Below are 24368 nucleotides of genomic sequence, written 5' to 3'. Positions count from 1 at the left end.
GTTAGTTGTGATCGGTGGGTTTATGTGCTCTTGTCACTCTTAAGTATAGCATATACATAGACACTATAAATTGTTTACCAAGAATTAATGACATAAACAACGCCATTTAACTATGAGGAACTAATGTGGTTTTCAGTTGTTACCTGTAGTTAATCCGCCCACGCCCCGAAAAGACCAAAAATAATCCTTCTGGATAACAATATGTATAGGGTTAATTAACTAAACTTGTTTACACAAGAGCGCTCGATATTGGGGAATTTTTATTGACCGCAGAAGCTTGGTCAATAAAGAATTTATTGTATGACATAAAGAACCCCATTTTCTTTCGGGAAACAGCAGTTAATACAGAGCCATCTTGTCCACTGCTCGCTGATTGGCTGAAAGTCTTTCACTTATAATAATAATAATAATAATAATAATAATAATAATAGTAATAATAATAATAAGAAGAAGAAGAAGAATAAGAATAAGAATAAGAAAAACCTTTGCATGGTCAGTACCCAAAAAGAACAAAAGAGAAGGATGTAGACCAAGACAAAACCCACAGTTGGCTGAGTGCACCTGGCCTCAAATCAGAAACAGAAGGTTTCATTATTGCTGCCCAAGATCAATGCATTAAGATCAACTATTACCGAAACAAGATCCTGAAAGATGGCACCGACCCAATGTGCAGAATCTGTGGGCAATTTCAAGAAACTATTGACCACCTTGTCTCCGGATGCCCTGAACTTGCCAAGACAGAGTACATACAAAGACACAATAAAGCTGCCGCATATCTCCACTGGGTAATATGCAAACACTATAATATCAAAGTACAAGATAAACACTACGAACATGAACCAGCTGCTGTGACAGAAAAAACAGCGACTATACTTTGGGACATGCCAATCCAAACCGACAAAGAGATAAAAGCAAACAGACCAGACATAGCGGTGAAAGACAAGAAGGAAAGAACCTGTCTGCTTATCGATATGTCCATCCCCACAGAAAGGAACACCTCCTTGAAAACAATGGAAAAACTCACAAAGTACAAAGATCTTGAGATTGAAATCGAGAAAACGTGGGGAATGAAAACAACAACTGCCCCAGTGATCACTGGAGCTTTCGGACTTGTCAAGAAGGGAACAGAAAACTACATCGGCAAGATCCCAGCCAATATTAGAATAACAGAGCTACGGAAGACCGTCCTCCTTGGAACTGCTCACATACTTAGGAGGACTCTATCCATCAAGTAATCCAGCAGAGTTATGACTGCCCTAGGCTCACGGATTGAACTCGGCACAATAAGTTAAAAGCGGCAAGACTTTAAGGACTTATAATTATAATAATAATAATAATAGTAATAATAATATAAACATATTTAACCTGGGTAACCCGTCAGCAAAATGCTGTTATCAAAAGGGTGCCCTGGGCAACTAAAACTAGAAATGAATTAGCAAAAAAAATCCTTAAAATATTACAGCATGTGGAGTAAAAGATAAGAACTATATATGCTTACGTTTCTGACAAATATTCTCCACTGGTCACAACAGCGACACATGCTTAAATAAGCATAAGAAAAACGCAAGATTTTTGATATTCTTATTCTTATGCTTATGTCCCGCCGTCCCCACTGGCGCATAAGCTTCTTTTATGCTTATGCTTGCGTGGCAAGTGAGGACCTGGCTTAATTGCCGGCTCAGGGAGTTAAGCTAGCTGTATAATAATTAAGAATTATTGGACGAGGTTAAAGCCATGCTGTGAGACATTTGATTTGCGAGTGGTGAGCAGATCAAGTATTTGCCGAATCCGAAAGCTATGTCAAATAACTGATCACCAAATTCATTTACATACTTAAATCACTCCCTGAGAGCTCATGTTAGCGATCTGACATTTTTTGCACAAGAGCGTGGTTACAATCCATGCGCTAAGAACTATGGGTAAATTTGTCAATCGTCAACATTTTTTCTGCGGAGGATTACACATGAGCAGAATATTATATTATCATTCAATGAATATTTTTCTTCTTTTCCACTGATGGTCGAAAGCCCATCACGTGACCTGCAAATAACTGCCCACAAATAATGGTCGGCTTATGCTAGTAACGCCTAAACGTGCTTTGTTGCAAGTAATTACTATTCAGCTTACTTATCTTAATATTGCACTCGGATGAAGAATCTTCCCTAATAACGTCACTAAAATATCTTAAAACATGAGTCAGAACGGTGAATCCGATACAACACGGCCGATTGGTGTAGACATGCACTCGAACAGTATTGCAATATTCGCAGCTGTATTGCTGAATCATTGATGTTTTTTCATTATCCAGAATGTCCAAGAGGTTCATACAAGAGTACCATCGGCAATACAAAATGTCTTCAATGTCCTTCATACTCAATTTCAAACTCAGAGCGAACAGCATGTACTTGTGACGAAGGATTCTACTGTCTTAAAACAGTTCTGGACGCTGGTTGTAAAGGTAATGAAAAATGACTCTACTTGTTCTAGCCTACCCTGTCACATGTGTATTTAATTTGTAACAAACAAAATTCATCTTTTTGATAAAAAGGTTCATTTGGACAAGATATTCAATAGTACGAGTTAAGTTTGTCCTCAGTGAAGACAGTCCATATTTTAAAGGAGCGGGTTGGACAATTACCAAAAAGATGCTGTAACCTTAGCTATTCCCACTCAGTGTAACAGTGCTTAAACTCGGATATCTAAAATATAGTAATGCTGCGGCACATTCTGTTAATAGTGACATATTTACGCAGTGATTCATCTATCTGCGCGTTCCAAGACTTACATTAACCTCTATTATTAAAGATGATTTCCAGTCCGTACTGCGCGCTCTTGAGAGTTAGTTTGCGTTTTTTGTTTTGTTTCATGTAAGACATCACAAAATGTAAACATTTCGCAATTACTTACATGAAGTAAATTCAAAGTTTCAAAACGGCCACCATTATGGATGCGAAGCGGTCGAAGCTTTATGCTTCGTTCTTTCTCATATCATATCGCAGCCGAATAAATCAATGAAGCTGTTGGAAAAAGAATTTGAAAGGCCTCAAAGATAAGGTATGTGGTTTGTAACGAATAACATCGATTTGCATTCCATCGAGTGAGAACTTATAATGTTTATAAACATCAGAGACTGCGCACTAAGGACTGGAAATCATCTTTAAAGTAGTGTCTTATCGTGGTGTGTAACTTAAAATCTGTCCTTGTATGCATCAGCTTAATGCATGATGACACATCGATGGCGAGGTGTGACAAGAGATCAAGACAAAAAAGCACATAGTGATCTGAACCATGTTTGAACATAAAACGAAACACATCAACCTCCCCTTTACCAGATCGCGAAAATCGAAAGATGTGGAAATTGAAGGAGCAGAAATCTAACTTATAAATTCTGTACTGGTATGCATTAAATGCACTGGTACGCATTAAACGTTGACAGACAGTGTCTAGGATGCGTCCGTCGTGATGTGTGAAAATGCTAAAGCTTTAGCTTAAATTCATGTTTGGATGAAAAGGAATAGATCGCAGCATATATGAAATAAGTGTGTTGTTTTCGTGTTCTTTTAATTCTTCTACAAGCTTTAGTAACGACGATTTCCCGTCATTTAAGAATTCGACCAGGGCCGGAGGCAAGACTGCTAAGAAATGCCGGACATACTAAGTTTAATTAAGTTCAGCAGTTGATTCAAACGCCTAATTTAGTCGGACTTAATTACAAAAATAAAAGAGACACTATTGCAAAAGGCGGTTATTGCTGACCAAAATGGCAGAAAAAAATGCGGGAAAGACAAACTGTGGAAATGAAAAGCTTGTTTTTCTTGCAAGTTGCGATCAAGGAGGGCAAAAGAAGGCAACTCCAGATGCAGTTAGCATTAAACAACCCAAGAAGAGTCTTCAATTTGGTTTGCCTTCTGTTATTGGTTACTCCCAAGCGAACATCACAGTTCCTCGTTCAGTTCTTTGTTGTCGTCGGTTTCTTCAAAATTCATTTATTTTATTATTTTCTCTCAAAAACACGACTCGCAGTACGCCACCAAGCTGCCTGCTTTCCAACCAGCTACACTCGCATCATTTTCCATGAAATATAGCTGACACAGCAAACAGAAGTGGTTTATGCACTTCCAGCAAGTATATTTCGTGTTCTCAAAGCAATAGGAACACATATCTTTTCGATTTTCCCGGTATTTCGTTCCAAAAAGATTAAAAAAAACTGTGTGCGCACGCAAAAATAGCAAACGTGAAGAACTCAGCACATGTAAAAGTTCGACGTATTAACTGAAGTCGATCTTTTGCCGCTCTATTCGACAAGCCCGGTCGAACGCTGAATCTAATTATTAGGGGAATCTTTGATTAATCTTAGATTAGGAGTCAGCGCTCTTATCCTGAGCCATTATTCAAGTTCGGCACAACCATCAAGCCATTCTGCCATTAACGAAATCAACGACTCACTAACGAATTAATTATCTGGAACAGCACGCAAACCTCACGATCCAGAGCGGAACGGAATCGCGAAATTACGTCGGTCCAAATCAACTTTTCTTGTACTATACTGTGCTGAAGCAAAACGAGCTTCTTACAAGACTTTCAAGTTAACAAGAGTACCAATAAATACTGATGCAGATTTCTTCTATTTGCCTCACGTTGAACTTCCAAATTCTTTAAAATATCATCGCGATTACGCTGAACGAGGTTATTAGCCTTTGCGGTGGTTTTGAACGAGCTGTAAGAAAGGGAAAAAAATAATAACCTCACTAGTACTAAGGATTTGGCAACTAAATTTCAAACTTTCATTGAGTGTGGTGATATATACTGATAAAATACTATTAGCCCCAGGCTTATGTTTGAGCTTATTGTGGGCATAGTTTGGCTAAGAGAGTTTATTGGAATGTATTTGTCTTCAGGGGCTACAATGATGGCTTTTAATGTAGTACTTGAAACAAAACGTTTTAGTCGTTAAACAACATAGAGACTATACGGAACCACTTGTGGAGAGACAAACAAAGCACTTGGTCATGCGTTTAATCTATGCAAACTTAAACAAGAAGGTTAGACTCCTGTTGGTGTTGTTATGGTCCTTCATAGCCTTGATGTGAGCCGTTTTAAATTTACGCATGGAACGAGTGGGTTTCCAACCTCCGGCTCTGAGGTCCTTTTGGCTTCCGCCCAATGCAAACCGATATTGGAGGGGGATGGCAGGGGGGCGGGAGGGGTACGGGAGGCGGGAGAGGAAAGGGCGGGAAGCGGGAGTTCTAAAAGGGCGGGAAGCAGGAGAGAAATGCGAAACGCTAATTTTTTTAATTTAACAATACGTCAGAATACTTTCAAAAACAAGAACCCAACATATATTTGACTTGCATTTAACGTCTTCCCAGTCACTTCTGAGACTTCTGAGCAAACGATCAAACGAAAATTTGCGCTTGGGCTGAAAAACAGGCTTACTTCATCATTTGTTGATTACCACCTTCAGCCTATTGCTAAAGTTCAGGTATCATACCTTAAAGATACAACAAATCTTTTAAACTTTATAGAGAGAACGAAGGTTGGAAAAGACACAATGCTAGTGTCAATGGACGGTACAAGCCTATATACTAACATCCCACGTGAGGAAGGAATCACCATTGTATGTAAAACATACGAAACATTCCACCTAAACAAACCTCCCATACCTACCCTCTACCTCAGAGATATGCTTATTCTTATCTTAAAAGAAGACTCTTTCCATTTTAACGGCAAAAATTATCTTCAAACACACGGTACCGCAATGGGTACAAAAATGGCAGTCTCTTTTGCCAACATTTTCATGGCCGCGGTAGAAACAGAAATCATTAACCGCAGCCACTTAAAGCCGCTCACTTGGAAAGGATATATCGATGATGTCTTTTCTCTATGGAACGTAAACAAAGAGGAAATAAATACGCTTATAGAGCTAGCATTAGCTATCATCCGACCATAAAATTCACGGCTGAAATTTCAGATACAGAAATAAATTTCCTGGATACATGCGTCTATAAGGGCGAAAGATTTAAGAAGGAATCCATTCTCGACGAGCGCACGCACTTCAAACCGACAGAAACTTTCCAATACACACACTTCACCTACTGCCACCCTCCAGGCGTCAGGAAAGGCTTTATGAAAGGCGAAGTCTTCAGACTTCTGAGAACCAACTCTTCAAAAGCTACATTTGAAGAAAACATTACACAATTCAAACGCAGATTACGCGACAGAGGTTATCCAGATAACCCTTTAGAAAACACTCTCTCAGAAATTAAATTTAGCGAAAGAATGTCGGCTCTACAAAATAAACAAAAAACGTGCAAAATAATTTTGCCGTTTATTACAGAATATCGCCCATCTGTGCCTAATCTTAAAAACATTCTTATGAGTAAATGGCATTTAATACAAAATCAGCCTCTGCTAAGGGAGATCTATAAAGACCCTTCCCTGCTTTCATACAGAAAAGGGAGATCTTTGAAAAACGTACTCGTTAGAGCAAAGCTTTGAAGGTCAAAGTTTTCCTGTCTTGACCAATAGGATTCGTGTTTGGCCTGTCATTCATTTTTATCATCGTTCTGCAAGATCCTTTCAGACTGCCGGGGAGAACGTGATATGGAATCTGATGAAATTGGAGAAAATCACGAGATCCTTCCCGACTCGGAAGAGGAAGGAGACTTAACAGGTCTAACGACCATTTGGAGCAGAAGGAGACCAGTGCGCCCACCTAGGCACATGGAAGACTTCTTTTAGATTTTCCGAACAATAAATACGCATATCTGAAATCCGCCTGGGACGTTTGGCTGCAATTCCGTCAAATCCTACTTCCATGATTTAATTGTCTGATCCCAATAACCGCCGGACTGGTAACTGGAAATTCGTATACTTTATCAGAAAACGAGACAATTTAGAATTAACTTTTGAGACCGTCGTCACTGAAAACGGATTGCAGAAACAAATCTGAAGAGCCGATGAAAACGGACTGAAATGGTGAAACTCAAAGAAGATAAACAAATAGGTCAAAACTTCATTGAATTGAAACATATGGCAGTGGTAATCTTGTTAAATTATTTAAAAACAAAGGAAATGCTTAAGAATTGCGAAGCTAAATGACTAGGATATGTTTTGACCCTGCCAATTTACAGGGGACGGGAGCAGCACGGAAAAGGGCAGGAGGCGGGAGATAAAGGTACGGGAAGCGGGAGAGCAGGGTACGGGAAGCAGGAGACTATGACCCCCCTGTCCCCTCCTCCTCACCCCCACTATGTTGCGTGTCGTTGCGTCGGCTTGTTATGTACTCAGTTGAGCTAAGTTGATTAATTGCATAGTAGAAAAGTATCAAAGGTTAATTCGAGACTTTTCGAGAGATAGTATTCACACAACTTTCTTAACCTTGCAGAAGAAATCTAGACTCCGAGCGGGCTTTTACAATAGAGGGTGAAAAAATGTGAACAACCATTTCTAACTTCACTCGTTTGTCACTTGATAATCATATTGTATTTTTCATGGGCCCTACTTGAAGTGGATTAACATTACTGCACCTCGACTGGCTTCAAGTGTACCTTACACATTTGTGACCGGGAAAGATGAAAAAGGCCGTCTTTATAATCTTTATATTTCATACATTACAGGATGTACCATCAGGTCTTCATCGGCCACCAGTCATCAGCTACAAGCCGTTTTCAGCATGAGTGGAATAAAGGGTGACGTCGTCTTTTCCCAACCACACGGACACAATGCTACAAGCATTATGGTAAACCTAACGGGCATCAACGAGACTCTGACATGGAGCATTCAACATTTACCCATGATATATTATGGCAATGCGGATATGAGCTGCAGCGTAGGCGCAGTAGGAGGACTTTTTGACCCCATGATGGCTATGAAATCTGGAAACTACAACGGTACGTGCAGTCTGTCAAGTGACACCAGGTTCGAATCATGTGCTATCGGAGACTTGACAGGTATGCTGGGAAGCCTGGACGCCAACACAGCACAGCAAATTTATTCAAACCAGAACTTGATGATTCCAGTAATGGGCCATCACAGCATCATGGGTAGGACACTAGTACTGTACAGTAATAACACACCCAAGGCCTGCGCTCTGATTACTCCAACCCAATCCATGTTGACAGCTGTAGCGTATTTCAAGGCCCCAGTGGCGGGATCCGTTTACTTGAGACAAGTTCAAGAGCACTTAGACACCACTGTCTATGCTAATCTTTTCTACGTCAACGATGCAGAAACTCAAAAACAGTTCCATTGGCAGATTCAAGCATCAGCTTCTTGCCATAACCTCAGTGCTATTTTCAATCCTGATAACACTGATGGGAAAAACTGTAGCCAGAAAAGGCACGAAAATTGTTATATCGGTGATTTGACCTCCAAACATGGAAATATCACCGTTTCTATGGCGACGAAAAGCGAATCCAAAACTAAAGCTGCCTTTACTGATACCAACTTGCCGCTGAGTGGTGATAATAGTGTTATCGGTAAGGCGATAGTCTTGCTCTCAATGGACGACCCAGAGACTCCTTTTGCCTGCGCCAAGATCATGAAAGTGAGGCCAAGGGTTCTCAAAGCTTCATTCAAGCCAGATGTCCATGATGGCGTAAGTGGAGGTTTCAAGATTACCCAGGCGTCTCCGTTTGATCCCTCCATAACAGTAATAGATGTGACTGGGTTAAAGAAGGAATCCCAAGGATACCATATCCACAACTATCCCATGCCGTGGCAGATGCATTACACAGGAATGGAATCTTGTGCTGGAGGCAATCTAGGAAGGAACTGGAATCCTTTTGGTGTGGACGTTGAATCCAGTCCTGCCCCAGGAACCGGTAAGTTGTGGAAGAATTTCATGTTTGTACAATCTGTAGCCTTTATTACATCATTGTGTTCGCCTAGAAAATATCTAAGTGAATTGAAAGGTTATCTGTAGATCCAGCTGTGTTTGAGGGCCCAGTTTGTTGTTATTTCTTTTTACAACCGAGATGAGAACTAAGGACTGTTTTAGCCGTAAGTTGTAATCACATAATAGAGTGTCACTTTCCATTGGATGGTTGAATGATTTGTACATATACTCTTTTCGCACTTCGTTCTTTTATCTGACCCAAACCTAACGTGAGCTGATTTTCCTCTGAAGAAAACTTTAACAAATTATATAAGTATCCAATTAGTCAAGTGTCAATTAATCGGTTGATTCAGCTAATTTAGCAAACCTTCTTTTCTTAGGAACCAATGATGAATACGAAGTCGGTGACCTGAGTGGAAAGTATGGAACCTTTCTAAACCTCTCAAGTTACAGAGGGATACACGTAGACTACAATCTGCCGTTATTTGGCAAAAACAGCATCCAGGGTCGATCCATTGTCATCCACAAGATGAAGGTGGTAGGAAGTGCGAAATGGGTGTGTGCGGATGTTTTCCAGGCGGCGGACGGAGACAATATGTTTGTTATGAAAACCATGATAAAGTTCACAGGACCAGCTCTAAAGGGTTATGTACTCTTGGTAAGTTATTTAACAATATACAGCCGAACCTCTCCATAGAGACCTTGGACTGGTCACTTTGCTCCAGAGAGCCCATATTGCGTTGAAATTTCTCTTCCCTCTGATACAGACAACTGCGTTATTTTGTCATAATGATAACAGGGCCAACTTTAGAGGGTTATATACTCTTGGAACAGTACAGTACAGCCGAACCTCTCCTTACGGACGGACACCTCTTCATAACCGTTCACTTTGCCCCAGGGAAACTATTTTCAATCTCTATTCCCTAATAAGGACAACTGCGGCGTTTTTCAGCTCAGTCAAATCAAGTCAGACCTCCCAGTTGACTTATACTATAATCAACTCTGTTTTAACCCTCAGGTTCAGTATAAGTCCAGCGATATGATGATGACGTCAGAGGAAACTTCTATTTACGTTGATCTCTATTACGCTTCCAACTCCAGCAAAAAGGTAACATCCGATGCAAACAACTCTTCCATGGATTTGATTCAGTGTCTATGATTACCTATTCTCCCCTTCAAAAGACGTTACCGCTACATCCTGTACCGCTATTTCAAACATTCAGTTGGTGCCATTAATAATACATTTAGAGCAATTTTCAATTGAAAGGCAGAATCTCCCTAATTGTTTTACTTGCGTCGTAATCAGAGTATGGATCACAAGTGGCACGTACATGTCAACCCTGAAGGAAATGACACTTACGCTGAGATGGGTCCGAGATGTAAGAGTCTAGGAGGACAATACAACCCTTATCTCGTCGATTTAGCCGTAAGTATCATGGCGCTAGGGCGTCAATCTATGTGAAAGAAGCAAAATTTGAGCATGGAGCTGCCCCTAATCCTCCGTAGGGAGAACGATGGCGGTACTTTACGAACCTAACACAGCCTATTAGGCACAAGGAAAGCCATACTTAGGAAATATTTGACCCTGTACTTATGACCTTGTTTATAGATTTGAGATATTTTCGAACTTTTCTGTTCGTTTTTATCAGCTTTGTGAGGGCTAATGTTCCAGTCGTCATCGATTTTCCTACGGAGGATACAGTTGTTATCCTTTGACTGTTGCAACGTTCAAAAGAAACTTTAACGGAATTAGGTCGAGAATATACGGCACTTGTATTTGTGCTGGAACAAAGATCACTGAGTGGTTTTATTTACTTATTTCCTCCTCTTTTTCATCCAGGGAAATTACAAGACCACCTACATTTCCAGTAATATGTTAAGGTGCGAAGTAGGTGATTTATCTGGCAAGCATGCGATGTTAAACGTTGGATCAGGAAAGGAGTTCTACACCGATCCCGATCTTCCCTTATATGGAGAAATGTCAGGTAAGAAACAATATAAGGATTTTTATAACTTTTTAAAGAACTTTTTTTTAAAATGTGTCAACTTGATTGATCAGCCTGGAATTTGTAACGGCCAGATATCCCATGTAACCGATCATTAGGACAAGATAGCAAAAATGATAGAATCACAAAACCGGATTGCTCGGTTTCAATCTTTTACTCTTGTTTGATGGGAAAAGTTAATACCATTTTCATTTAAAGACGTTACGGGCATTAGACCTTCCATAAGGGCAAAACACACATCTGTTCCCTGACGACCGATTGGGTTCACATGATTGGACCCTTTCCAGGTCTTGACTAACGAAATGAAGTGTGATTGCTTCAAAGAAATAAAAATGCTCTTCATAGGACAGCATGAGTTGTCTAAGTTTTTCTGAAGTTGTGATTTTTAGCTTTGAAATGGTAGTAATACACCGCGATCATTTACCTGTTAATTCATGTTCATGATGACTGAGAGTAATCTTTTGGATTTAACATTTCTTTCAGTTGTTGGCCGAGGAGTTGTAGTGCATTCAGAGAACGGCGGTGGGTCTCGTCTTGCCTGTGCTACCATTAAACCAGTTGATTCTTTATATGTAGAGAAAACACTGCAACATGTTGAAGCAGCTACATTTTCCAAGTAAGTTGAAGCCAGCAGAAGGTTCAATGATAACATTTGGCAATTGAACAAGAATTAAACAGCCAATCAAGCGAGCAAGCAAGCAAGGAAGCAAGCAAGCTTGCAACTAATACATTTATCAATCAATCAATCAATCAATCAATCGATCAATCAGTCAATCAGTCAATCAATCAATCAACCAATCAGTCAATCAACCAATCAATCGGTAAGTCAGTCTGTCAATCAATCGTTTGCTTGCTCGACAAGACTGCGAGGGTCTATAATAGCAGTTTCAATATTGTATGGCAAAATGGTCCACGGCGAAAAGGCGAATCTGAAATATGCAGGAATGTTTACCCTTTAGCACTAACCGAGAGTGGATGCATTAATTCTTCAGCAAGTGTTAAAGAGCCACTACAATAAACTATTTATTGAACCTGGCTTGTTCGGTTCGTATCGAGGAATAGGGGTCTCGTTCCATATGTCAACAAAACGAACCAAACAAACTTTCCCGATATAGTCATTTGAGGACCCTTTAATGAGGTAGTTATAAATGGAAAATAGATTTTCTTTGTTCGTTCAAAAATCTACCGAGTACTGTTAACTAACTGTTACCTCCTGTTACTTTTGCAGAATGAATTTTGCAAAAACAGTTTCTGCTGCTCTTAATATCCCAGACTGGCGGTTGTTTTACATTCGAACACAGGACAGTGGCGTTGCAGGCTGTGTGATAGTCAAATTTGGAATTATGGGAAATGGTAAGTACAGTATATTCACTGCATTAGGCGTTTTCGCAATGTCAGAGAGAGGTTGTAGTTGTCCTTCATGATAAATTACAAGAACATGTGATCACTCTTTGTAGAGACAGCACTATTTTATTATTATTGATATTATTTTCTTGTTTACGTCTTCAAACGGTCTCGAATTAACTGAAATCAGTTATTCATCTGTGCCGAAAGTCGTGCGATTGGTCAAATTTTCCTGCGTACTTACTTTTATGATATTTAATGGAAATACTGCTGGTAGACCAACTTACGTTTACACACAAATTTTCCCTTCTTTTTTCCATATGATTGTCCTAATTCTAATTGGGAAATTTTGATGGTAAATCAAAACAGTTTTTCCTTTCACATGTATTAGTGATCACTGAGTTCTTGTGACTGATCATGACATGTTGAGGTAACGTTTATGAAAAGCTTTTCAGAAGCTTTAACTCTTAATATCAGAAGATTGAAAGATTTAACAGCGTCCTTGTTCTTGGTTTTATCGCAGAAAGACAAGCCAGTGAACCCTCCCAAGCATTTGACCTCATCTTGCGACGTACGCCGGGAAAATTAAAGGAGTTTCAGCCAAGGAGCAAATGTCGTGTTCCTTCTTCAACTAAAGGTAAGGAGAAAATGCGGATGTATGGCATGAGCACCTAAAGGCCTAATTAAACATATCAACAGAGGGTCTGATGATGACCAAATTGAGCTGTCACAATCTAATTGGACACTGTTGCAAAATTAGAAAAGTATGAGCATCGCCTATCCCTTTTTCAACATGATAAGTTAATTTACTTCTCAAGCATTTTAATTTGTCCGGTTTCCGGATCGGAACAGAATAGAGCAACACCCATTTCTAAACCTTTGTGGAGATAGACTATGTACAAGAGACCTCGGCAGCTACTTATATTTCCAAACAGTACTTGATCATAGATATTGACCATAGCTTATACTTCGTTCCTTTCAGTACCAACGACAGTCAGAGGTGGCAGCGCAGTACCAACGTGAGTCAGAGGTGGCAGCGCAGGAATCAATCACGTGAACACATACGTCATTCTGGACATGGTTTTACTTTCTGCATATGCGTATCTGGGATAAACAGTTCAACTTAACGCCGAAATATGACTGTCAGACAGTCAATTGGAAGGAAACGAACAGTCATTGTCATACAACAGCTAGCTTTATAACAACAACTACCTTTATTTGCATGAACATAAATACATAGTGTTGCAAAAGCTTTTGTAAACCAAAACTAAAACAGTAACGATTATCGCGATCATATAATGTTATGATACAGCAAGCAAGTTACATTTGTTTGATTCAAAAGACGAATATTGCGTAAATCAAAGCAAGATAAAATAAATTTTGATGATTGAATATTAAGAGCGCCTTTTTTTCATGACCGAGTGAGAGGTGGCACATGGTCCAGAAAATGACTACCCTCATATTTCGTTCAAAGATACCCCTTGATGAGTTAATAAACGTGGTATAATTATTTCGCTTAGATCTACTTTTGTTTTCCAGAAAATTCGAAAAAACTGTACAAGATGATGAACACTTCAACAATGGCGGACATTAGTGCGCCGAATATCAACACAAGAACTTCGCTCATGAAAAGTGCAAAACCAAGTTCGCTTTTTTTCTTTTTGTTTATTTGTGTGGGAGGTATTAGCAAATTATTTAAGCCGCAAACCAGGTTTTTCGTCTAATTATTTTTAATTCACGGCGCGTGTTTAAAAATCACCAATATTTGATGGTTTCAAAGTCTAATTTTGGAGCATTTTTTCAAGACACGTTTTTCCTATGCGGTATAACTCCGAATCACTTCAGATTAAAGTTGTGATTAGTGGAAATGTTCTTCTTTTCAAGGATATAAAGATTAGTTTGGGGCTTTTCATTACTGCACGGAAAATGCACGCTCTATTTCGGGAAAATCGCCACCTCGAGGTGTCAACAACTGCAAATAATCGAATTAGAGTCTCTGCTGTCGAACGCAAAATTCCAGGCAAATCTTAGTTCTTAGCATCCTATTAAATAAAAATCAATGTTATAAGCTCACCTTGTAAATCCAGTGGTTGTAGATGAGGTTTTATCCCTATTTTCTGTTCAAAATAATCGTCTTCTAAATCTTCCGTTCAACAGTGTTTACCGAACGAGTAACCGATCTGAACAGTACCTGGATGGCTTTTGTAGAAACATCGCAATTCTGGACAGTATCAAGCATTTCTTAGCTTCTATCCTTCTATAACGTACAAGTGAGCTTGTAAGCAAGTAACTTCTAACCATTTTAGTGGCCGAAACGAGCGAAATTACCAAATCCCGTGCAAGAGCTACGGTATGTTTGTTTATTGAATCATTTGGTAAAACATGGTCGATTCGATGATAACAGTTTGGGTGAGAAAATAGGGATAAAACCCCATCTACAGCCACTGGATTTACGAGGTGAGCTGATAATATTGAATTTTATTTAATAGGATGCTAAGAACTAAGATTTGCTTGGAAGTTTGGGTTCGACAGCAGAGACTCTAATTCGATTATTTGCAGTTGTTGAAACCGCGAGGTGGCGATTTTCCCGAAATAGAGCGTTCATTTTCCGTGCAGTAATTAAAATCCCCAAACTAATCTTTATATCGTTGAAAAGAAGAACATTTCCACTAATCACAACTTTAATCTCAAGTGAATCGGAGTTATACCGCGCAGGAAAAACGTGTCTTGAAAAAATGCTCCAAAATTAGATTTTGAAACCATTAAATATTGGTGATTTTGAAATACGCGCCGTGAATTAAAAATTAGACGAAAAATCCTGGTTTTCGGTTCAAATAATTTGCTAATACCTCCCACACAAATATGCAAAAAGAAGAAAAGCGAACTTGCTTTTGCACTTTTCATGAGCGAAGTTCTTGTGTTGATACTCGGCGCAATAATGTTAACCATTTTGTAGCAGTTGGCATCATGTACAATTTTTGCAATTTTTTGGAAAACAAAAGTAGATCTGAACAAAACAAATATATCACTTTTATTAACTCATCAAGGGGTATCTCTGAGCGAAAGATGAGGGAAATTAATTTTCAAGCATGTGCCACATTTTTGTGTTTTCCCGCGGTCTTCGGGGACATTCTCTCTTAATATAATGATTTGAAGAAGTCACAAGGTCCCCAATGACTTGTAATGAAGGTAATTGTTTATAAGTCGGAATGATATGTTCTCTTTTTTTATAAAATTTATTTCCTAGAATAGAGAATTTATTGCAATATATAAAAAAGTGAGATTCGCCTTCAATTTGATTAGATGCACAAATAGGGCAGAGTCTGTTAACCCTTGGAATGTGATCATATCTACCAGTCTCAATCCTTAGTTTGTGATTGCCTATCCTAAATTTCACTAGTTCTTTTCTTTCGCTAAGTTTGCTTGTTAGGCCTAAATAAGAGGAGGGTGTATAATCGTTCTTAAAAGTGTTGAGAAATTTTAGTTTAGTAGAGTTTTGCATGGTATGTTGCCAATATAAAATATACTTTTGCTGCATTACGCCAACATAATGTTTGATTTTAGCGTTAGTTAAGTACGTAAGATCAAAACAAGGGAGATTATAAGATTCAGACATACTTATAATATTAGAATAACTATTTTTAACAGCATGATGAAGATCTTGCGACATGAGAAAGATTTGTTTAACAATAGAGCAATTATCCTTACTTGAAAGATATGCGGAGTAATTCATGATTTTCTGATTGATAGCTATAATGAGAGGAAACCTACCAAGTTAAGCTCTACATGCTACATTGGATGCTTTATTGCTTTCTTCTAAATAACGTTTACAGAATTGGAGATGTGTTTTTTCGATCTGGGAACTGCCCCAAGACTTGAGATTAGATTTTGCATATGGACCCCACACTTCACTTTTATATGTCAAAATTGAGGAGCTCATTGCGTCGAAAATTTTATTCGCTAGGAATGGAGGTAGTTTGTTGGTCTTTTTGGATTGATACTTTACATCTATGTACTATTTTTGATCTTGACAATGTGACTAAATCGTCTGCATATAAAGTAAATTTAATTTTGCGCCGTTTGGTAGGATAAAGGGATCAGATTAGAACTTTTTCATAAGAGAATGGTCTCAAAATACAACCTTGGCGTACCCCTCTTACGTATGGAAAGGGCCGTGTATGATTTTGGCCAATTTTTTATGGAACGTGTAGATTTTGAATACAAGCTCTTTATTAAATTGAAAAAACAGCCACCGACATTAATTTGTAATATAACAAATGAAAGTCCGTCATGCCAAACTGAGTCGAAAGCTTTTTTGAAGTCGACAAAACAAGCATAGATTTTTTCGTTGTGGTGATGCACGTATTTATCTGCTAGAGTTCTCAATGTAAGAACATGGTCTGCTGTTCGATATTTGGGTTGAAAACCAATCTGGGAATTGTGTAAAAAATTAAGAGAATTGACATGTTCAAGCAGTCGCTGATTTAAAATAGAACAAAATAGCTTTCTCAAACAGCTTCAGACTCCTAATTGTTGTAGCAATATGCATATGTTATAACAAGATAGCAAGATGGACTCGAGGAAAGCCAACGTGCATGTCTGGACACAAATGTGTATAAGGTGCTCAGATAACGTAAACTTTTCAGCTGTCTTAAGGAGTTTTAACTGGCCAAGCACCAATCCCTCTCTTCCTATCTCCAAGTTAACGTGTCAAAAGCTTCGAAAAGATATAGACGTTTATAATGTTACCAATGAAAGCTTTTGGTATAACAATATCTGAATCTTTACTTTCTTTTGTAACGGGCTTTTGTCTCGATAATGCACATGTACGGCACTTTGCTTGGGAATAAAGGCTCTACGGGACGGAATTTATTGTCCGGCTCTTGACCCTTTCTAAGGAAACAGCTACTTCTACTGTCCTTGAGCGCATCAACTTATTTACGATCTTCTGTTAATATCGTAGTAAAATTGGACGTCCTCAACATATAATGAAAACCATCCACTCACGACAAATAATTTTTAAATATAATAGTGTTGTTATAACTTTTTAACTTCCGCACTGTAGTGTAGTGACAGTGACGTTTACCTCACATGACATTGGAAACCATGTGCTAGAGAGAGTCCGCCATCTTGTCAATAGAATTGTTGTGTTCCTACAATATTGTGTGTTTTCTTCTCTTGCGAAGCTACTACATTTGGCGACGAGGACAAAAGTCGAACACAAGACAAGCTTGTCAGGAATTCTGAGCTATGGCCGTCTGTTTAAGTAGACTAACTGGTCCTGCGGCATTTGACACAGTTGGCCAGCCAAAGACGAATTCGAACTTTTCGTGACAGCATCAGGCATCGACGACCCGAAACAGCAACGAGCCCTCCTTTTACACCTAGCAGGACCGGGCGTAAGAGAAATCTTCCGTGCCATTCCCGAGGAAACGAAGGGCAACGCTAAAGACCACTAGAAAGCGATGGAGTCGCTCAACGATTATTTCAAATTGAAGAAAAACATTCCAAAGGCGAGACAAAACTTTCTAGGAGCAACGCCTGCACCAGGGGAGCGAATAAATAACTTTGTAACTTTGTGTCTATTTCAACTTAATATAGCTCAAGACATGTGGCGCGTGCTAAAATATGTGTCTAACCCGTAAATTGAAATTTAACGACGGATGGTCAAATATTTGCAATTTTAACGTAGTTTGAAAAGCTCTCGCGTCGCTCACAATCATTTGCCCAAAGAAATTTTTACAGCAATCTGTAGACCATCCTTCTGCGATTCAACCACCAGAAGCTTAATCCATTTGAAGGTTTCGCACATGGTGAAAATCAATTATTTTTACGAAGTGCTTTTAAGTGAATGAAATACACCCAACAAAAACCGCAACATTCCCTAAAATCAACCCAGTACACAATTAAACATTGCAAAAAGATATTTGAGTGTTTTAAAGACGGAAGAATGACGTGGTTTTGCATGCGAGGCTCTCAAACTTGTTTAATAAAATGGTGCGTCAAATGACGATTTTAACGGAATTTGGTAATTTGCCTATTTCTTTGAAATAAAAGGATATTTTGCCAAAAAAACTATCCAGTAGTTTTTGTCATGCCCTAGCCTATCTACCATAGGATTATGAGCGAAATCGAATTTTCGACCCTAACCGCGAAATTAAGATTTTGTCTGATTTTTACAGGCAGGCACTCTTAAACGCCCAACAGTCAGTGGTTTTAAGAAGAGGAGTAACAGTTGAGTGTAAAGACCTGAAACCAGATTGTTGTTTAGAGCTGATTTCTTCGCTATTTAAGAAGTTGTGCAACTGATCGCACACAATCCTCTCGAACACGTTGGTGACTACGGAAATGACTGAGATAGGTCGGTAGTTGTTTAAATCAAATGACTCGCCCTGTTTAAACGACGGAGTCACTCTGGCACATTTCCAGTCGTCAGGAAATATGCCAGACATCAGGGATTATCAAACAGATCGCATAACGGGTCTGAGATAATATCAGCACACTCACGAATCAACCTAGCAGAGATATTATCTAGCCCTGTAGCTTTAGTTTTCGCCAATCTATTTTGATGAGTAAAGACAACACTGTTAGTAGTTGGACAAAAACAGAATTTGTTGTAGTTTTCAGGAACATAGTTTAAATAAACAGACTCCTCGTCTTCAGCTGGAAGACGTTAACAATTAGTGGTTAGCGATATGCTGCTATTCTGGTGTTCCTGGTTTAAGAACAGGTCCATTAAACTTGATTTGGTCACACTAGGAAAATTTTGCTTTCATTTTAGTCGTGTACTTGGTGGCGTAGTTGATTGCGTCAGTGTCAACCCAGCGCGCGTGGGGCGCTTAAACCATGCCCAGCGTGATGCGCAGAACGTGTGCGCACTGGCAAAAGTAGACACCGTCATTAATAGAGAGAATTACCCCTATGGGAAGTAATTCATCTTCCGGAACTGGAGCCTCACGCGTTCCACACGCCGAGTCTCTGCTTTCTGCCCATTGTCATTGAAGAAGGTCGACGATCTTCCCAGACTGAGCTGAACAAGAATGGGAAACACGGTCTTTCGTCTCAGTCCTGTTCTGGATACGATCTGCTCCAGCTGAAGCTGAAATCCAGCTCCGCGAAAGTCGTCTTCAGTGATTTCTTTCCATGACGATGAGAGCGCAGGCTTGATCATCGGGAAGAGGGCGCGGAAAACTGCGTGCTTCTTTTCTAAGTTGAAATCTGGAACCAGGCGCGCCTTCAAACCTCTCTCGAATGTGAGTGGGAGTCTTTCCCGACTATCGCAGATCAACGCTTGATCTTGACATGGTTTTCTCCAAGTCTTCTAACAGCCAGGCGGGAATGTGAGCTGCTGGCTCCCACGTGGCTTCCTCAGGTCTATAACCAGCCCAATTTATGAGATACTCTGTTCTTTTCTCTCTTTGACGCTTAGCGACTATTCTCTCGATAATTGAGTCGTCAGGCAGGAAAATGACTCGTTTGACTATTGGTTTTTTAACCTTCGGCAACTGGATGTCGTTTAGTTGTTTGAAATGCCCTGCTTCTGGAAGGCAACGCTTTTCCATGATGTTAAGATGTGAGAAATGATGATTATTCAAATTGTCAATGGTTTTTATATCTGTTTATTTCAAGTTGTCATGACAACCAGATGACACAATAGAAGCTTATTAAAAGTGACGCAAGTATTTATGATTGAGTGTAAGAGTCGCTAAAAACGCCCGAACAACTGTTACTGATGACATACTTTAAGCTAACATGTTGATTCATGTTAGATGTGCGAGCTATTATTAAGTAAATTACGAATTACTTCCAAACGTGAGCGGGAGAACGCGCTAAAGTTCGCGAGCGCATTTAACTGCGAGTGTCGCGCGAATGATTGATTAGTTCTGGATAAGACAGAATGAAACAAAGAGTGGATCAAAGACAGAAATTGTGTGTGAAATTCGAAAACAAGTAAAACTAGCCGCTTCTGGTCATTGAAGTCTGGAAAGAGGACAAGATTGGTTCCCGCAGGCCACAGAAGGCTTACAATTTTGTTGAAACCGCCAATAACATTAATTGTTAAGCGCACAAAGCCGATTCGGGGAAAGACTACTTGCATTTAAGCAAGATTTAGCGCGGCTGCCCGGCGCAAATGAGATACAGGGTTAACTACCAAGTGATCGTATGATAGTAACGAGTAAAGCTTTTTGAAGCGATCGAGATTGCTTGGAAACTCTATTGTCTGTTGACTGCTTGTACAATTGATGGACGGTTGTCCCATTGGGTATTCACAACTGCAAGAGATTATGGTTAAATTTGCGTTTGTAAGGGATAAACCGTAACCAACTAGACAAAATTAATTTAAGCCAGTAAGTAAGTATATGTCCTTCAAACAAAAGCCATTCTGCGCCATGCAAGAAAATGATGAGAGCCATAACCAGCTGCTTGTTTCAAAATATAGAATATTCTAATTCAAGATTGGCTTAAAGGTAAGATAGATAATCCCCCCGTATGGACCTCATTCTCGACGTAATCCCTCTCAAGTTATTTTATCACGCGCGTCGCGCGCGTTGCTATGGGTGTGATCTAGAAATAACTCGGAGGAATTGCCTTAGGAATAAGGCCTGTATGGATGATAAGTTTTCTCATCCCTCATCCTCTCTTGTCTCAATATAACAAAAACTCACAATTTACTTAAAGAATATCCAAAATGCCAGGTTAAGTGTGTAGTATCGCTGAATATTTTTATGAGTAGCACTGTATTTTGTCATTGTCATAGGACAATCAATCTATAAACTGTTAATGAGAGGTTTGCTACTTCAATGGTATAGCGTCTGAAGGTTTTTTTTTGTAGGAGTTGAGTGGAGTCAACTCTAATCAACAATTAAATAGACTACTAGCACTCGTTTCCTACGAGCAGATGATCAGCAGAATTGATTATCGCTCGTAAAAATCTACGAGCTAGAGCGGGAATTTAAATTGTTTTAATATAACGGGTCTCACTGCATTAAAAAATGTCAAGTAACGCTTAGAAAAATTTTGTTATTAAATGTGTTGCATCCGGCAGTTCAAAAGATTTCAAACTGATTGTGTGTACAAATGGATAGAAAAAATCACGTGTACAAGACGTAAATCATGTCATGGGCTCCTGATCACGTGTATCGGCCTTTTTCTATCAGCAGATGGAGAACGGCAATAGACTGACCAATAAAATGAACAGATTCACGATAGACTACGGTAAATTTAAACTAAAGGTCCCTAGAAAACAAGAGCCACCATGTCGTTAAACGTTTTTAGCCCAACCCAGTTTATAAAGAACATTTTCGCCGATACTAACGTTTCGTCATAATGCAAGAAAAACCAGGGTCCTTTTCTAAGCACCCTCTATCAATTGATAGTCTGTCTGAGAAGCCAATGAGATAGCGAGTTTGCTTGTTAGTTGACCAGTTTTGGGTGCGAAAAAATGGCGTGATGTGAATGATAAGAAAATGCTCTAATTTGATAAGATAATAAGCTATTGTGGCCTATTTTTTTGGAAATTAGGAGGATCCTAAGTTATCTAGATCTTACATCTCACATGAAATTGGAAGTGGGATTATATTTTTATTGTTTTTACTATATTCCCCGAGACTAAACGACGTTTCCATGACAACCTTCACAAATGGTAATGCATGGATGAGTCAATGAAATAAGGGAAGTCATCATCATAAAAGCTAATCCAAAACTTTTATTGCGGAATAAAATTATTAAAAACGTTCACGTTAAAAGCTGGTCCATTAAAACATACACTAACAAGGATTCGCCTCAGATCCATATTAACGACATCCTTAAATTAAAATACTCTCAAATTATCCATTTCTCCTGAAGATTTCTCAACGCTCGCGACGTGACACTAGAACATTTTTTACAATTTTTATACACAGTCGAAACTCTATTGTGTTAAGCGGCCAGTTTCTAACAATTAGTTTGATGCGTGATCGAAGGAGAAATTACAATTTAGGATAACTGGAAGAATTTCAGAATTTGCGAAATATTTCATGCAGTTTAAGACAACCTACAAAACCAATAATTAAAAAAAATTTTCTCTTTATTGTTTTTATTTTGTCTTTATTTATTTACTCAGGGAATTGGCTATCCGCTAGTTTAATTTGACATTCAAATTCACGTTTAAGCAAACTTGAAAAAGACATTGTACAAAAAGTTGAGATTGTTCGTCAGTTGACAAGCCTCTTTGTAACTTTTCTACTCTGAGACGTTTCCACAGTGATAGCTAATCGATTCCAGCTGCTACAAACAGCCATCTTACCAACTAAATGGCAGCATCAAAGTTTACTGGAGATGGACAGCAGAAAATAGTTGCACAACTTATGTGTTCCCCAACTGCTGGATTACACGGCCAGTTGACATTTATTTCAGTTTTAAACTCTTTTCTGTCCGTTAATGCACTTCTTGGGAATGCTCTGATCCTAATTGCTCTTCACAAGGAGTCTTCACTTCATTCGCCGTCCAAACTCTTGCTTCGTTGCCTTGCAACAACTGATCTCTGCGCTGGTCTTATTGTAGAGCCTCTTGCTGTTATCGGCTGGATGTCTGTAGTGAATGAACATTGGAATATTTGTCCCTACGTGTACGAGGCAACGTCTATAACGGCCACATTTCTGTGGAGTATCTGTGTTGACACTGACTGCAATAAGTGTGGACAGACTTCTCGCCCTGTTGTTGGAACTAAGATACAGACAAGTTGTAACTTTAAAACGAACCTACGTGATCGTTATTACCTTTTGGATTGTGTCCACTGTCACTTCAGCAATGCAATTTTGGAATCCCCTGATAACCTTTTGGTATGGCATCATGGGTATACCACTGTGTCTTATTATCTCGATCTTCTCTTACACAAAGATTTTCCTCACCCTCCGTCATCATCAAAATCATGTAGAAGACCTTGTTCAACAACCGAACCGAACAAATCAACTGAACATGGCGCGATACAAAAAGGCATTATCTACTGCAACATGGCTGCAACTGACGCTGGTCGCTTGTTATATTCCTTATGGTGTAGTGACGGCTTTGGTAACTGCTGGAAGACTATCTTCACCAGTTTATCACGGTTGGATTTACTCATTCACTTTAGTTTTTATAAACTCGTCATTAAACCCGATTCTTTACTGTTGGAAGATAGAAGAAGTCAGACAAGCAGTGAAGGACACAATCAGACAAGTGCTTTGCCATTGTTTTTCGACTTAGATCGCATGGACCTACAGTATATGATGGAAAAATAAAAAGTTCAGGATTTTAGCAGTTCTCTTTTAATATACTGCCACCTGTTTCTAAAGCAGGATAATATTCGTCGGTGATAATTTCTCGATCTAGAAGGTGGTAACGTTGAAAATGTTAAACATGATTTAACTGAAAAGTATATTTCTAAATTAAAAGACATCCGAGAACGTTCAATCATTTCACACCATCTTTCTGAAGCATGTCAAAAGGACAGAATTATTTAGGTTGTAGATTTCAGAATTGGTGTCATGTTTCTTTAAGTCAAAAGCATAAGCTTAAATCCAAGAGTTGATTATGGATTCGTTCTTTTTTTTATTTTGATTTTTATTATCGATTGAAAGAAAATGTACGTAGTTGTAGCTCGTAGCTTTTTTTTTTCAACGAAAAGAAAAACCAGCCAGTCGTCAGAGTCTTAAGTGTCATTGTCACTAAGGACCAGGCAGAGTCCACGGATCGAGGTCGGCCGATTCCCTCCAAACTCTCAGCATTTTTTCTCTACCAGATAAGATAACGACCGGTGGTATTTTTAGTAAAATAAAAGAAATTTCATAGAATTTAGACCACCCCCCTAGTTTTTAGTGCTATTTTGGTCACGTGAGACGGGAAATTTGGGTAAACTTCCACGAATGATTTTACGTACTTCGCATTAGCCTTATTCATTTATAGGAACTGTACACACTTTCCAGCCTATAAACAGCTCATGTCTCCAATATAAACGAATTTGGTTAAAAATAACTTACTTTGGAGCGCTTCCAAATATCATCACTTCGTGGCTATCGTGAGTAAGAAGAATTTTGGCAATTTTCAAAGCTGGTTTTCTCTAAAGTGCGGCAGTTTATTTCCAGATCAAAACTATTTTTTATTAGTCTGTATTAAAGTCTTTAAAAATACCAAACTCGCATTTGGCTAATTAAAATCCTGTC

The 24368-nt window shown here is 39.0% G+C and overlaps 2 protein-coding genes and 2 pseudogenes across 2 annotated transcripts in view; all 4 read left to right on the top strand.

Moving 5' to 3' along the window:
* LOC110047748 (uncharacterized) overlaps window positions 1-16704 on the top strand; it is a 28692-nt gene extending 11988 nt beyond the window's left edge. The window contains exons 4-13 of the mRNA XM_089282324.1: window positions 2309-2458; window positions 7620-8825; window positions 9220-9497; window positions 9858-9947; window positions 10146-10265; window positions 10680-10824; window positions 11329-11461; window positions 12074-12198; window positions 12713-12826; window positions 13172-16704. Of these exons, the coding sequence (XP_089138450.1) occupies window positions 2309-2458; window positions 7620-8825; window positions 9220-9497; window positions 9858-9947; window positions 10146-10265; window positions 10680-10824; window positions 11329-11461; window positions 12074-12198; window positions 12713-12826; window positions 13172-13212 (2402 nt within the window). The 3' untranslated portion in view covers window positions 13213-16704. The remainder of the gene's footprint in view (window positions 1-2308; window positions 2459-7619; window positions 8826-9219; window positions 9498-9857; window positions 9948-10145; window positions 10266-10679; window positions 10825-11328; window positions 11462-12073; window positions 12199-12712; window positions 12827-13171) is intronic.
* On the top strand, window positions 14-2219 carry LOC149116420 (uncharacterized). Its single transcript, XM_089282333.1, has one exon. It carries the CDS (start codon window positions 666-668, stop codon window positions 1233-1235), a length of 570 nt encoding a protein of 189 aa, XP_089138459.1. The 5' UTR covers window positions 14-665; the 3' UTR covers window positions 1236-2219.
* LOC149116419 (uncharacterized) lies at window positions 5200-7051 on the top strand (annotated as a pseudogene).
* Window positions 16705-22481: 5777 nt separating the features above from the next.
* Window positions 22482-23412, top strand: LOC149116418 (melanocyte-stimulating hormone receptor-like; annotated as a pseudogene).
* Window positions 23413-24368: the final 956 nt, after the last annotated feature.

Source organism: Orbicella faveolata, unplaced genomic scaffold, assembly GCF_042242905.1.
Source record: "Orbicella faveolata isolate gen_17 unplaced genomic scaffold, um_ofav_v1 contig_12, whole genome shotgun sequence".
Lineage (NCBI taxonomy): Eukaryota > Metazoa > Cnidaria > Anthozoa > Scleractinia > Merulinidae > Orbicella > Orbicella faveolata.
This window is presented reverse-complemented; position numbering and strand designations above follow the sequence as displayed.

Coding starts and splice junctions, on each gene's coding strand:
- LOC149116420 (XM_089282333.1), top strand. CDS start 666: ATGTGCAGAATCTGTGGGCAATTTCAAGAAACTATTGACCACCTTGTC.